Source organism: Gopherus evgoodei, chromosome 2, assembly GCF_007399415.2.
Source record: "Gopherus evgoodei ecotype Sinaloan lineage chromosome 2, rGopEvg1_v1.p, whole genome shotgun sequence".
NCBI lineage: Eukaryota > Metazoa > Chordata > Testudines > Testudinidae > Gopherus > Gopherus evgoodei.
In genome coordinates this window covers 201,079,585-201,096,034 of record NC_044323.1, presented here as the reverse complement: position 1 = coordinate 201,096,034, position 16,450 = coordinate 201,079,585, and the positions used below count along the sequence as shown (strand labels likewise).

Sequence of the window (16,450 nt, the reverse complement as noted above, 5' to 3'; positions counted from 1 at the left end):
ATAATTAGCCGCATTTGCTCAAAAGAAACCTAGAACTGAACCCAGCGTGGGTCTTGTAAGCCATGAGAATTAAGATGGACTGACCAAATTACATATGAGTATCTGCTCACACTGTTCCTGGCTCTAAATAATTAGTCCAGATACTCATGACCACATACTCACAAATTATAAACATCAACGACATGAATCTAGTCCAGTGGTGGGCAACCTGTGGCCCATGGGCCGCATGCAACCTATCAAGATAATCTGATCGCGGGCCATGAGACATTTTGCTGACATTGACCATCCACAGGCACACCCCCCTGCAGCTCCTAATGTCCATGGTTCGCTGTTCCTAGCCTATAGGCACTGCAGGAAGTGGTGGCCAGCATATCCCTGTGGCCTGCCACTTCCTTTGGCTCCCATTGGCTGGGAACAGTAAACCATGGCCACTGGGAGCTGCCGGGGGCCGGGCCTGCAGACGTCAGTCAACGTCAGCAAAATGTTTCGCAGCCCAAATCTAGTCCAGGGATTGGCAATCTTTGGCACGCGGCTTGCCAGGGTAAGTACCCTGGTGAGCTAGGCCTGTTTGTTTGCCTGCCGCATCCGCAGGATCAGCCCATCACGGCTCCCACTGGCTGGGGTTCACCACTCCAGGCCAATGGGGGATGCAGGAAGCAGTGTGAGGCAAGGGATGTGCTGACTGCCATTTCCCGCTGTCCCCATTGGCCTGGAGTGGTGAATCGCGGCCAGTGCGAGCTGCGATCGGCTGAACCTACGGACGCGGCAGGTAAACAAACCAGCCCGACCCACCAGACTGCTTACCCTGGCGGGCCGCGTGCCAAAGTTTGCCGATCCGTGGTCTAGTCTGTTATATTTTGTATGGTTTGTCATGTTTCAGAATATGTTGATTAAGTTAATACTCAATTCTGTTTTACTCATCCTAAATTAACTCTAAAATCTGGCCTTTACTTTTACACCTGTGGTTTGCAGACACAATGTGGCATTAATTGCACCCACAAATAACTGTGAGAGGCTTGTCTCTCTTTCTCTAGTGCTAGATTATATCCACTGTTATTTTCACACATAAGGTGTCCCCTTTCCAACACTATAAAACTCTTATTCCTAGCCCTAATGAGTGGTGATGTAGTAGATCTTAACCTGTAACTGGATGAATATTGGCCACATAATGCCTCAGGCCAGTGCAGTTTGGGGTAGAGGAAGGAAAGGAAAAGTATTTATCTTGCACCATTTTCAGTGGGGAGATGGGAGACGAAAGTTAATGGTGTCTAAAATTGCTTACGAGGTTGAAATGTTAGAACAAGGTGTTGGGGGCAGAATGCAAGTCAGGTGGCTGAAGGTGCATGACAAATGCAATTTATCACTTGACCATGAGCACTGTATGTATAAGGCATGTGTGTATTATTTCTTTGTATTATATAAAATATAAAACCCAATGTAACTTCAAACTAACTCTCTCGTTTCAGGTGATCCAGAAAATCAGTGCTGTTGATAAAGATGATCCACCCAGCGGTCACCAGTTCTACTTCAGTTTGACAGCAGAAGCAGCAAATAACCACAACTTTACTCTGCAAGACAACAAAGGTAAAAATATAAATGTGGTTGGGTGCCGTAGGTGAGCACTGACTTAGTAGGTGCCTTTGGTGAGCACTGACTTAGATGCCTTTGGTGACCACCACCCTATTTTCAGACACATGGTGATTATCATTTGGGTGAACTTCCCTGCCAGTGAGGACATTAATTAAGAGCAATCAACCCTGCAAAATAGCTTTTATCTAGAGATTATCTGTCAAGAGGAAAAAACTTTTATTTAAATAATTTTGAGCCTTGAGCTAAACCGCGGGGCTTCAAATCTTTTTTTTTTTTCCAAGTGCCTTTTTTCACTTTTTTTCTGTATTCTAGGTCTTTATCCAAATTAGATATTACTTTGGGAGCAGTGACTGAAAAATGTCCTGGGCCTCATGTTTTATTAATATAACTCAGGGCATAAAGAAATGAGCCCCAAAGACATGGCAAAATGAGAATTCCTTTGGAAAAAAACCCCTCCACCTTTTCAGCAACTGAATGATGTTTTTAGAGGAGAAGGCTGAGTGCTCAATTTTTAGGCTGCCTACAATATTTACACATACTGTCTAGGACTGTATTTCCCTGAAGATCTACACAAAGGACCATCATTGACATCACATTTCCACTGAAAATAGATGAGAACACACTCCTAATTGGCGTTCTCATTAGTTGCTATATATGTATGGCAGCTGGACATTGTCAGTCTGCTTAGCTAATAGTTGAAGCAAATAGAATAAAATAGCCATCTCACTGCTGCATTGCTCTATTTGCTCTGCAATGTGAAATGGAGTAAAAAAGTTGCTCTTGTTAATAAAATAAATGATTAAACATATGCTGAGTGAAAAAGCACTATTGGTATGGACTATTTTTCAAACTGTATCCACACTTTGATTCACCTTTTGTCCTGAATAAAAATAAGAATACAAACTAAATATAAAATGAAATGAAGTGTCTTTCCTGGACCACAATACAAAAAATCAGTCTGTTGATAAAGAACCTTATTCAGCTGTCCATAGTTTGTTTCTCCAATGTGCTAAACTTTACTTATATTAACAATAATAGTGAAGTCAAGTAAGCATATGCTGAAGTGATTTTCTAGATCATGACCTAAAGACTTGAATGCATTTATTATTATTATTAATATTATTACTTAGAATACATTAGCCCTCTGAGATTCTAGGCAGGATTCTGGGACACATTGTGCTAAGTGCCATAATATTGTAAAAATACAGTCTCTTCCCCAGAGAACATACAATCTAGATCAATACACCCCATGCCACAGCAATAAAGTCAACAGAGGTGTTAGGGCAGAAGTTGTCCCTTTTTGATTATCTAACTTTGTACTTACCAGACTTGGGTGCTCAGAAATAATTGCTCATATTTTCTAATGGGTGTGGGCAAAAGTGTATATGTACTTTTTCATATGTACCACAGAGAGACAATAATACCTGCATGTCAGGATTTGCACAAACACACACACTTTTGTGCATCACTCTTGGAACATCTGGGCCTTTAAGCTCCAATTCAGCAAAGCACTTAAGCATATGCTTAAGTTTAAGTATGTTGGTAGCCTTGTTGAATTCAGTGGAACAGTTAAGCATGGGTACAAGTATTTACTGATCACAAAGTGTTCATTTTGTTGTTTATTAGGAAAAGTAAATTAATTATGTGTTATTCTGAACTACTGAAACTTTAAAATGGGGAAGAAAAAGAAAAAGTCACAAAACAAGTCACTAATACGCTATTCAGTTGTTTTAATATATTTTAGAACACGTTTAATAAAAAATATTTTAAAATTTAAATACCTGCCAAATATACAGGTTTGATTCTTTATTATCCATTTATTTGTTGAGTGCAGTAGGAACCGTCAGCAAATAGTCATTTCTCACTGTCTTTATTCAGGAGGAAAAATTATTATTTATATCTTTTAAAACGTAGTACTAAACATTACAGATCAGTTGTGACCGCCATATCTATTTGAGCAGCTTAATTAAGTTTTAAAAACCTATCTTTGAGTGCTTGTGAGCTGTTAATTAAATCTCAGCTATTCTACTATTTTATTGTCACTAGAGGCTATATAGCTTTTCATTTTCTTATGAAAGATACCTGAGATGTGATTATGGATTTTGAAGTGATTGATTCCATTGCATATGTCTTTAAGCTACTCGGTGCACCATTTTGAGGAGTTCACTTGTAACCTTGAATATATAAACTAATTGTCATTTCTAGATCAGTTTTAAACTCCTGTACACCGAGTAAGCCTGAAAAAAGTGCAGACTCCCATTATACGTGCAGATTCTTGCATTATTTGTGTACACTAATGGGTCTTTGTGCATGCAGACAAATAATTAGATGTGCTATTACCTAATTGTGCATTTGCACACACAAATATGTGTTTGTGTGTGTGGTTGCCATCGTTTTTTTGTTTGTTTTTTGTGGAGGGGTGGGGGGTGCCTGTGGTAGTCATACACAGTGACCCAAGCTGTGACAATGTGGATTTCAGAGGCTTATTCTCCTTGTCTCCTCTTCCTGTGTGAATCTAACTTCCATTAATATCAGTGCACATTTAGGGTGGGGAAACAGAGCCTGTAAAATTAGAAGTGAAATGTGTGTTGATACACCGTATAGCTACCTAAAGTAACAAGTGAAGCACAAACTTTTTCATCTCATTTACAGTGTCCCACCCGTTCTGGGATTTTGCTTCGTGAATGTGGCACTGCAAGTGTGACTAAAGTTTATAGGTCTCCACAATTCCAGCATAAGTTTTACTGGTAAATATAGGCTTTAATGGTGTTTGCATGAGCTAGAACTAGAACCTCAAGCAGATCATATCATTGCAGGTCCTTATGGTGGAGGACCAGGAAATAGAGGTTAATAAAATAATATAAAACTTAAAGTCCATCAGAAAAAAATGCATTTTTACTGTGGACTATTCCTCTAAAAATTCTGAGTTTCTTACACTTGTCTTTTTCTTCCTGTAGACAACACCGCATCTGTGCTAACCAGGAGAAATGGATTCCGGAGGCAGGAACAGTCTGTTTTCTACTTGCCAATATTCATTGTGGACAGTGGCTCACCTTCACTTAGTAGCACCAATACCCTCACTATCAGAGTGTGTGACTGTGATGCCGACGGCATAGCCCAAACATGCAATGCGGAAGCATACATCTTGCCTGCAGGACTTAGCACTGGCGCACTTATAGCAATACTTGCTTGTGTACTGACATTATTAGGTATGTCCTTGGTGTTTTGTTCATTTACACACAAAGTACAGTAGTAACAACAAACAACCCCCCCCCACACACACACACTTTGTTTATTCTTTATATCTTCAGTTTTCTTTAGGCAAAAAAAGCTAGTAATCCAGCAACAGAGGCATTTTATAACATGAGCCACACAAAGCCATTTAGTTTGGCTATTCACATTTGGGTAAATAATGTCAAAGGTAATCTGCCAGAAAGTACTGGTAGAAGGAATATTATCAGTTGCATCTAATACAATAGTTATAGATAGACATTGCAGGTGAAAAAATGGATTTATGGAAATCTCTCTCTTGTTGAACATAATATAGCTGGTAGCATTCACATTACTTACTGAATATATAATATGCATATTTATAAGCAATAGTTTGTTTCTTGTAAAGATACTCATTTATAATATTTATTGATTTGCAAAGAGCAAAAGACACAGCAAATGCCACAAATTAATTTCTTGATGAGAATTAGCATATTTAATTGAATAGCATTTGCACACTGTCCTTTTGTTATACCTGCAGCTGTTAGCACAGTTGCACTTTACATTCCGTGGCAAAACTGAAACTTGATAAGAGGGAGAAAAACTGATTTTGAAATTGTGAAATCACACTAGAAGCTTAGTTGTATCAGGATTTCTCACTTCCCTGTGGAGACTGAAGTGAAATTGACTAGGCAGTGACAGTGTTAAAAACTCAAGGTTGTGGAATAGAAAGGGAAACTAAACTTCCCTAATCTTTTCACACCCAGTGCAAGATTCTGGTGCAGTCCCAGTGTTCTTGAGGCCCCAGCTGAGCACATATTTAAGTGCTTTGCTGGATCAAGGTTTGTATGAATATTCTTGGTGAACGTTTTATCCCAAAAGGCGTAGGGAGATTGTAATGTCCACAGTTTAGTATCGTAGCCGCAGAGGTAGCTAAAATACAGAATCAGTTTAGGTGTTTCCAATCAATAGGCTTTTACTGTAGTTTCCTCCACTGTGTGTACAACAATTGGATCCAGTGCCCTTCCTGGGGTTGGCTACTTTGAAGTCTCTAAGGGCTTGTCTACATCAGAAAGTTGCAGCGCTGGTGAGGGAGTTACAGCGCTGCAACTTAGGAGGTGTACACATCTGCAGGGCACCACCAGCGCTGCAACTCCCTGTTTGCAGCGCTGGCCGTACTCCCGTTTTGTCTTGGGTGTAGAGGATCCAGCGCTGGTGATCCAGCGCTGGTAATCAAGTATAGACACTTACCAGCGCTTTTCTTGACCTCCGTGGAATAAGCAGGTATCGCAGCATACCTGAGGAAGTCTCTGGTAATCAAGCTGGTCTCCTTCCCCGGCTTGCTCTCGCGTTCCCCGAACCCCGAGCAAGCAGGTCTCCTTCCCTGAGGTTTGCTGGGTGGTTCCGGGAACGCGAGAGCAAACCGCGGCGAAGCTGGTCTCCTTTCCCGGTTTGCTCTCTCGTTCCCCGAACAAGCAGGTCTCCTTCCCTGCGGTTTGCAGGGTGGTTCGGGGAACGCGAGAGCAAACCGCGGCGAAGCTGGTCTCCTTTCCCGGTTTGCTCTCTCGTTCCCCGAACCCCCATGCAAGCAGGTCTCCTTCCCTGCAGTTTGCAGGGGGGTTCGGGGAACGCGAGAGCAAACCGCAGCGAAGCTGGTCTCCTTTCCCAGTTTGCTCTCGCGTTCCCCGAACCTCCGTGCAAGCAGGTCTCCTTCCCTGCGGTTTGCAGGGTGGTTCGGGGAACGCGAGAGCAAACCGCGGCGAAGCTGGTCTCCTTTCCCGGTTTGCTCTCGCGTTCCCCGAACCCCCGTGCAAGCAGGTCTCCTTCCCTGCGGTTTGCAGGGGGGTTCGGGGAACGCGAGAGCAAACCGCAGCGAAGCTGGTCTCCTTTCCCGGTTTGCTCTCGCGTTCCCCGAACCCCCGAGCAAGCAGGTCTCCTTCCCTGCGGTTTGCAGGGTGGTTCGGGGAACGCGAGAGCAAACCGCGGCGAAGCTGGTCTCCTTTCCCGGTTTGCTCTCGCGTTCCCCGAACCCCCCTTGAAGCCGCCCAACAGCGCTGCAGTGTGGCCACATCTAACACCACTTGCAGCGCTGGTTGCTGTAAGTGCGGCCACTCTGCAGCGCTGGCCCTATACAGCTGTACTAATAGAGCTGTAACAACCAGCGCTGCAAAATTTTAGATGTAGACATGGCCTAAGTGAAGTCTATTGCCTCTCCTTCCCTGCAGGAGCCTGCATAGTTAATTTGATGCATTGGTGGAGAGCAGGCCACACCTCCCCAAAGAATGCCTTGTGCCTCCCTGAGACATCATATCTTCTGGTACTCTGGACTGCCCAGACAGGCTCAAAACTAACAGGCAGAGACTGCCTGGATCACTGTTAACGGAACAATAAAACAACAACAGTATGGAGAACCCAATCAATTTACACAGTGGTTGTACACAGGTTGCAGTGTTTCTTGTTTCTGGTGTTTTAAGCCTGTGACAGACAAAGCAGGGAGCTTTTCAAGTTTGTTCTTTACTTATTTTGCTGTACTTAAATTGCTTGGTCAATACTTAAGAACAGTATGTAAGGTTAATAAGGTTAAAAATGGAATCGAGCCATATGGAAAAAATTATTACTGCCCTGATCATCAGCATGACTCAAGAAAGTTCCTGAACACATGCCCTGCCATATTTGCACACTTGGATCAGTGACTAAGGGCCAGATCCTTATCTGGTATAAATTGGCATTGCTTGGTTGAAGTTGACAGAGTAATACAAGTTTGCACAATTTGGGATCTGTCTCAAAGTACTTTACAGAAATACAATTTCTGTACTCATAGAAAGCCATTTCACCCAACACTGACATACCATCATTTCTGGCATATAAATAAATGAGACAGTTATTTTCAAAGACCTGTAAAAAATATTTCATGGTGTACAGGATTGTTGTGTGTGTGTGTATGTGTGTGTGTTTCTTAAACAGAAGACAGTGTTTCTTAGGGAAATCATTCAACAGAGACCCAACTTGTTAGTTGTCAAGTTGTCAGGTAGTAACTTGTTTATTCTCTTCAGTGCAACGAGATTGGAATGCAGCAGATAACTTGTGGCACCACAGTGCTCCTTCTCATCCCTTGGAGACTGTTCATAAGCACTGGCAAAGAGAAGAGGAGAGAATCTCAGAACATATTATCTAAATAATTTGTTCTGCGGCATATGAAGGACATGGCTGCTTGCTGCCTGGCTGTTGATGTTAGGTGTCAAAAGAATTGGCAGTAACTGCATTTTGTGGGGTTTCAAAACTGGCCATCTGAATATCCCCACAAAGCTCACTTTTGCTTGTCCAAATGGACATTTGCATAGCTGAGCCCATTACCACTTTCTGCCTACAAAGTCACATTTTGATACTTACATGGAAAGCTGCAGGTACATGTTAAACAGCTGGCTTTGAAGATGTAGTCCTGTGTGAATGTCAGAGTTGGAGCCTCAAAGTGGAGGGGCCAAAGGGGTGAGCTTTTCTCCCTCTAGTTTGACTAATGAAGATTGATTTCTAAACTGTGTTCCACAAGAAAGTTCCAATAGTCAATCAATTACTTAGAAAAGCTGCACAGTATCAACTCTGCAGCAGAGCTGTTGTTTTCAACAAAAACATGGCTGTAATTTATGCTACGAAGAGCATATGAAAAGTTCCATGCTGGGTGTCATTCACTTTATACTGTACATAATTCTTTTAAGAAATAAGAGAGGAAATCTTTAACTCCTTTGAAAATTATATGGTAATTTCATTCAGTGTAATTTATTTTTCAGTTAACATCTCACAGATGCAATAATAATTGTTTTTATAATAAGCACTTAATATGTATATGTAAAAGCTCACAAAAAGAACTATTTGTACATAAAGTTACACATAACTTATTTCCAGAGCTCAGGAATTTCCATTACGTTGAAACAGCAGTGCAGTAGAATCAGAGTCTGGTTAGTAATGTGCTTTTTCTACTTTTAGCTTCCATACTTGAAATGGTAACCCACCATCAGCACCCATTTTCCTAACCCATACAAAAAAAAAGGTATTTGTACCTCATTATATACACTGCTATGTGCTATATTATATAATAATATGATTAAACTTCCAAAAGTAGATTTAAAAATTAAAATAAAAGTAGATACAAATTGTTTATTGATTGTTAATATTATTGTACCATGCATGGGTCCTAATGAGATATGCGACTCTTTGTGCAATTTTGGTACAAATACATAGTAAGAAACAGTCCCTGTCCTAAAGAGCTTATATTCTAAATAGATAAGATGGACACAGGATGTGAAACTGACTCATGAAGAGATTATGGCCTATATTTTTTTAAGTAAATGGTGTTTTGGAGTGAGTCAATATTGGGATACCCGACCTGAGATACCTTGAAGGGGGACTGATTAGTGCTAAGAACCTGCTCTCTGAAAATCATCCCCTGCTAAGATCTCTCAAATTGGGCATACAACATTACCAGTCACTTTTGAAAATTTAAGCCAGGTTGATTTACTCAAGGTCACCCAGAAAACCTGTGCAGATCTGGGAACAGATCTCCTAGTCCCAATCTACTTTAGCCACAAGAGCTATCTGATTGCACTAGCCATAGGAGTATATGAATTAGAATGCTACTGAGGCATTTCTTAGATGGCTGAAGATATCCAGCCTTTACCTTCACGATTCATAACACATCCAAGGCATGAACCAATTCAACTAATTCAAAGCCTGGTGTGGTTTATTGCTATATTAGAGAACATGCTTAAGGGACTATTGTATGACAGTGGGTATTAGCTGCATGCCGTTCTTTATAGCCCTGTTTGTGGTCCTCTCTTCTGGGTTGTCTGTTGGCTATTACTGCATCTTTACAATGATACAGCAATTGTCTTGAGTACAAAATGAAAGTCTAGAACAAAAACAGAGACAGGGAGACATGCTAGGTGACAGCCTACTAAGGTAAGTGAGAACTTCAAATTTACACACATTTCACAATGGCTTTGAGAGGCACTGATTTACAAAGGAATATACTTGGGACTGGTCTACGCACAGTTTTTCCACTGACTGAACTATATTTGTTCAGAAACAGATTAAGGTAAACGGTTATAACCCTTACTATGGTTGCAGTGACAGAAAGGTGTCAATTATCAGCATAGCTGATTTTGACAAAATGTACCCAAACAAGCTGTGCTGATATAAATATATTTATATCTGTATAACTGCATCCACATAAGGGCATTGTAATGATTTAACTCAATGGCTTTTTTCTACCAAGCTAGTTGAATTGATACAAAATCCAAGTGTAGTCCCAGCCATTATTTGTTCTGGTTATTCATGGCTTAGTTGTTTGTAACAATTGGTATTAGCTGCTTTGCTTATTAAATATAACAACCAGTGATGTTATTGTCTGTGTGGTTGTTTAGTGTTAATATCTATACCTAATGCTTGTACTGTACTTTTATTTCCACTGTACAATCTATAAAATTAGCTTTTCTAGTCAGTCAGGCACACTTTACCACTTGATCACTGGTTCTGTGATGAACATGGGAAAGGAAAGAGGCCATAATGGGAAATAGACTACGTTTTAAATCAGACGTGCTTGCTTTAGGTACCACAGATGTTTGGTTTTGGTCTGTAATAATCTCCACAGTCCCTGCAATGCAGCTAAGGCTTTGTTCATTTAGAGGTTAAACATTATTGTTCATGGCTGCTGAAGTAGTTAGAAATTAATAATCTTTTAAAGCCATCTAAATGCTAAAATGTTTAACCTTTTGAAAGACTTCATATTTTTCTTGGCTTCAAGCAAGAGTGGGATGTACAAAGCATACTACATAAAACATTCATTTTATCTTGATTTTTATTGTACCTCTAGGCAGGCATATCTACTAAGTTTCATATTTTTCACTTATTAACAGGTATTTAAATCTTAAAATGAAGTCTGCTCAGCATGACAGGAGGGTGAAAACACATTTACACTTGAGTAAAAGAAGTGATTAGGTGCTTGTTACATGGCAATAAAAATTGTCACACTGACATGGTAAAAAATATAAAAGAAGAACTAAAAGATGGAGAAAACCCTTAGTTCTGTCTATAGTGATCTTAAATTAAATCACAAATTTATCACTGATAGTGACATAATTTGTCTTTCATTTAAAAATATCACTTTTAGTAAGAAAACCTGTTATGAGTGAAATTTAGCCATTGTGTCTAGGAGATAGATAGATAGATAGATAGATAGATAGATAGATAGATAGATAGATAGATAGATAGATAGATAGATAGATACGTGTATAGGGAGAGAGGGAGTGTACATATTATGTTCACCATACCGTAATTTACAACAAAACATATATTCTGCTAACACAAAAATGTTTGGAAATGACTCAAATCCCTTTTAAAGGTCAAACTCCTAATATTTAAAACTGATGTAAATGTGACTCAGAATAGTGTTCATCAAACCAGTGCCGCCTTAAAGTAATGTATGTCTTTCTTGTGCCAGTAGATGTCATGCAAAAAATATAGGCTGGTGCAGCAATAATTCACAATCACAAGGCATCTGCTAATAGATGGATCATTAGATGCATGCCCTGTAGCTACTACATGAAAAATAATGTATTGCTTACTATATTTGTCAAAAAGAGAAAACTTCAGGAAGAAAACTTGTTTCAGTCTTACTTTTAGAAGGCACACAATGCGTCCAGGAAGGAACTGCAAAAACTTGTCTTTGAAGTCTGATTGTGCTGTAGGCCAGTTTGATACTGGACTGGAAAAGCTACATAAGAAGGATGGTGTGGTACTTCTAAACAGAATAGAAGTCTGAATGGCTTTGAGTTGCTTAGGTATTTTTACCACTTGACCCACATCTTAAATTATGCCCTGTGTGTATATTGACATCTTTGTAGAAAATACCTCCCTGAAAAGATGTTCTCATGAGGATTACCATATTGCGTTATGTACTGAATTGATGTCACACTTGAGAATATCTGGGGACAGTTCACGTAGTTGAGGAGTGTTCCAAGGTAGTTATTTATGTATTTAATGCCCATAATATGTTTTTGGGTTAATGGTGTCTAATTTATATTTCATTATGTAATATCTCAGTTCAACTACTCTTATTGTGGTATGCCCTAATATCGCTATATATCTGGTTGTGCTTCTGCTTATATTATAAAACTTTATATTCAGTGTTTTGAATTCTGAAACAAAAGTTCAGTCCATGAAGAAGCATGGCATGCAAAGAATCAGCCTAAAGAAGAACTGAGTTCCTTTAAATCAAAACTGATCTAAATTAGCTTTCAGGAATTTTTCCCTTCAGGAAGTCTGTGTAACCTCCAACAGAAGTACATGAGTGCTGTGGAGCAAAGAATATAACCTTGGATCATGTATTTTTTTTATAAAAATATATTCGTAGGAGAGTTTTAAAATAGCACCAAGGCACAATGCTATGAGATAGTGTGGAAGAGCAGCTTTACTACTGAATGTCTTTTGATTTTTACAACCTTAAGTATAATTATAGCTCCCACTAATCCCATCAAAGTTATTCAGATGCTTCAATGTTAAAATAAAATAATCATTTTTAGGAGGATGAGTAACAGTCTGTCATCTCTCAAACTTGAATATAGTATTCACATTAGTCCCTTCAAATTATGTTTATGAATAGTACCTGTTTGTTTACCAAAAACGTATTTAAACTGTAAATGGTTGGAAGTATATTATATGCCTTGAGTGAATCTCCTCCTTGTACTTTGGCTCAGTCTCTATAAATTAATCTTGGCTTTTAAGCTTAAAAAAAGAAACCTGAAGTATCAGAATTTTTTAAAGCATTACCTTTAGGGGTTGTGTTTACAAGCTGCCTTTGCAATTCTCATTAAACATAATTCACAGGCACCAACTATAGTATTTTGCACATTAAAGCAAAATGCAGTCTAATATAGAGATGCTTTTAATCCATGAACTCAAAACAGGCTTGTATTAGACATTACTTAACTACTCAGAGTTTCCCAATCAAGGAACAGGTATTTTATCAATGAAACTATGGTGACATACTTTATTTCAGTCCATTCTCAAACTACGGTTGTTAAACTCCATTCAGTATCTTTATGAATGTGCTTTTACCGCTTGGGCAATTAGGAGTTCAGAAAAAGGTCTCTTTTTTCATTTTGTGACTGTAAGATGGTAATAATCAGCCTCAACTGGCTCTTAAATTTATGTTTAGCAGGTAGTGTGGGATATAGCATTAAAGATGAAGAATTACTGTGGAAATAGAAATAGATTCTTTAATATCTAAAAGGTCTTTGTTTAAAAGCCATTTTAGAACCTACTGGTGATTCGAAATCTAACTGCATGATGTGGACATTGTGTTCCATGGATAAGGAAAGGATCTGTATGGTGTAAACTAAGGAATAGTTCCACTACTGGGAAAGATCTGAGTGGAGGATAAATTCAAACTTCAGCTTCACTAAAACTTTGGTCTTTTGTGTTCCAGTGCTGGTCTTGCTGATTGTCACCATGAGACGGCGGAAAAAAGAGCCACTAATTTTTGATGAGGAGAGAGATATCAGGGAAAACATAGTCAGATATGATGATGAAGGTGGTGGAGAAGAAGACACGGAGGCTTTTGATATGGCTGCCTTGAGAAACCTCAACATCATCCGAGACACCAAGACCAGAAGGGATGTGACTCCCGAGATTCAGTTCTTGAGCCGACCAACTTTTAAAAGTATCCCAGATAATGTCATTTTTAGGGAATTTATCTGGGAGAGACTAAAAGAGGCTGATGTGGATCCCTGTGCTCCACCATATGATTCCTTGCAGACATATGCCTTTGAGGGAAATGGCTCAGTGGCTGAGTCACTCAGCTCTTTAGATTCCATCAGTTCAAACTCTGATCAGAATTATGATTACCTCAGTGACTGGGGGCCTCGTTTTAAACGACTTGCAGATATGTACGGAACTGGACCTGACAGCTTCTACTCATAGCCTTGGAGCCTTTCTATGTAAATGAACTGAAGAAAAACAAAAACAAAAACTCAACATCTGGACTAAGGCAAGTTGTAAATATTTTTCCATTTTTAACCTTTTAGGGTTTTTTTTGCCTTGGTGAAGCATATTTTCATTAGACTTGTCCTAGGGACTGCACTGACCACACAGAACCTGAGCATTTGATGGCATTTTTGATAAAATGAGATGCTCAGCCATATCCAAATAGATAGCAACCCTCATATACCTGCAGAGGCAATTAACTTCTAAGAATATGTAGTGCACTGTGACTTCAGTGAGCCAATGATACCCTATAGATGCCTTCACAGTACTGCCGTGTTTAGATTGTAAAGTCTCTAATAAGGGATAAGTAGAAGAGGAAACAAACAAACACAATCTTCCACTCAGAACAGTCTTACAATATATATTGTACTTTTCTGATACAAAATCTTTTGGCAAATTTTATTTACAGTGTTGCATGCAGCTTGTTTGCTCAAAAAAACAAAACCAAACAAACAAAAATCCAAACCCAGCAGAATATTTTTATTGGTGGTGATGATGGTTAAAAGGGCTGTTTAATCAGAAATGTAAATACCTAGGCTATCAAAACAAACAAAAATAATTGCAAACCATGCTAAGAAAACCTGCAATGTTTGTCATCAACTTATTGAAATAATTTACAATCCAGATAAAATAAAAAACATGGAAAGGGATTCTTAAAGTTGAAAACGGTCTTGTGATGCCTGTGTAGGTACGCAAAAAGTTGCTGTCTATTTGTTATTTTTTATTATCTCTTCTGATTTGTACAGGAGAATTTATCTTTTTTTTTTTAATTTGTCATATAGAGTTATATTTATTTTGGAGCTCCAGTCTCTGCTAAATTCAGGTCCATTTTATTGCCTTGTGGTATTAGACTTGTCAGAACATGCTGATTTTTCTCCAGTCTCAGATACATGAAGGAAATGAAGCATGGAAATGGCGAAATTACACTAAAGCAATCAAGCCTGCCATTCATCTCTCAGAAAGGAGCACAGCTACAAGGACACACAGTCATTCTTCTGAGCTATTACCATGTCTGAGGCATTTGAATAAAATATTTGTACATTGCATTCTCGAAAGAAGCCTCAGAGGTAGTTGGGAGTGTCCTTAGTGCGAGATTTAGTTTTCAAGGTCACATGTCCTATGAGCTTGGAAGACTTTAAAGACCATGCTTTTTTCTCCCCTTCTTTTTTGCTGTTAATGAATCACAGTAAAAGACAGTTAAAATTTTCTTTCATATGTTAAGCAATGTAATGCTATAAACTCCAGAATCCATCTTTTGATCCTGACTCACATAAGTATTTTCCCCAGAGGAATTAACTTCACAACACATACTTTCTACACTGATTCAGGAGTGCCAAAATAGAAGGACAATTGCAGTAGCTTAAAATATTGTACAATTTTGAAGTAGGGTTTCTTAGAATAAAACTTTTTTTTATAATTCTGACAATATTTATACTTCATCTTTCATGATTTATTATTAGAAAATAAGGCATATATTCAAGTAACAATAACGTTTTCTTTTAATATTCTTTCCATTTTTTTTCTTTTGGAAGCATATGTAGATGAGTTCCTAAATAAGGCCCTGACCTTACAAACATTATTCATGTGTTAAATTCCAATGACTTGACTCCGCTAGGACTTCAGAGGCATGCATAAGTGTTGAAGGGTTAGGGCCTAAGTATGCAGCGAGTAGTCACTCCATAGTGGATGAGGTTCACCCTGAAAGTGCTTCTTTCTGAAAAGAGGACCCTTAAAGTGGAATTCTAATGTATGGATTGCACATGGGGATGGGGGAAAATATCCTCAAGGTTTTGTAATTCTTGCAATCCAGCATTATCAATTAACTATGTGAAAGTGGCCTTCAGCCTCATTCAAAACATAATTTTGATCATCTGCAAACAGTTATTTAATTTGGATAACATTTGTGTAGACAATCATTGCTTCATGATTCAGTAGATTTGCTTATAGTTGTATTAAATCTATATATATAGATATATAGATAGATAGATAGATGACCGATTTTGTAATGGAACTGAAAGATAATTACCCATGACTTTTAGTCACATATGTAAGATTTTCAATAAAAGAAAGTGAAAAAAGTAGCAAACGTGTGCAGTTCAATAAAAGTAATGTGTTATGTTGGTGTTAAATGAACAAGGTGATGGGAGAACAATTTTATAATAATCTCCTTGTTGGTGAGATGATAAAATAATTCATGCACTTGGATTATGAAGTCAAAATGCTGATTTTAGCACATATCACTCAAAGGAGATTTCAGTGTTATTTAAGTAAACAGCACAACTGTCTTGCTTTTTTCCTGTTTTATATTTATAAAAACAAAGTATATCCCCTTTCTCATAAAAATGTGTCAGCTTTGCCTTGCTTTTGCTATTGGAAGAAATCTGTTCCACTTTATTTAATGCACTGAAAATTCTTGCATGTATTCATTTTTCATTACACAATTTGAAGATGGTCGTGAAACTCTGTTGTTATACTACACACATTTGTCTCCTGGGTATAAAAATTATTACATTTAAAAAGTTACTATAGTACATATAATGCAGTTTTTCAAAGGATTCTTCAGAGTATCAAATTATGGTGTTTCAGAGCTTTTCATTGGATTACAATTCTTTAT

General features: G+C 38.5%; 1 protein-coding gene across 1 annotated transcript in view; it reads left to right on the top strand.

Moving 5' to 3' along the window:
• The window catches only part of LOC115646637 (cadherin-7), a 111,031-nt gene extending 95,170 nt beyond the window's left edge, over nucleotides 1-15,861 (top strand). The window contains exons 10-12 of the mRNA XM_030552678.1: nucleotides 1,467-1,584; nucleotides 4,548-4,799; nucleotides 13,280-15,861. Of these exons, the coding sequence (XP_030408538.1) occupies nucleotides 1,467-1,584; nucleotides 4,548-4,799; nucleotides 13,280-13,773 (864 nt within the window). The 3' untranslated portion in view covers nucleotides 13,774-15,861. The remainder of the gene's footprint in view (nucleotides 1-1,466; nucleotides 1,585-4,547; nucleotides 4,800-13,279) is intronic.
• The last annotated feature ends 589 nt before the right edge of the window (nucleotides 15,862-16,450 follow it).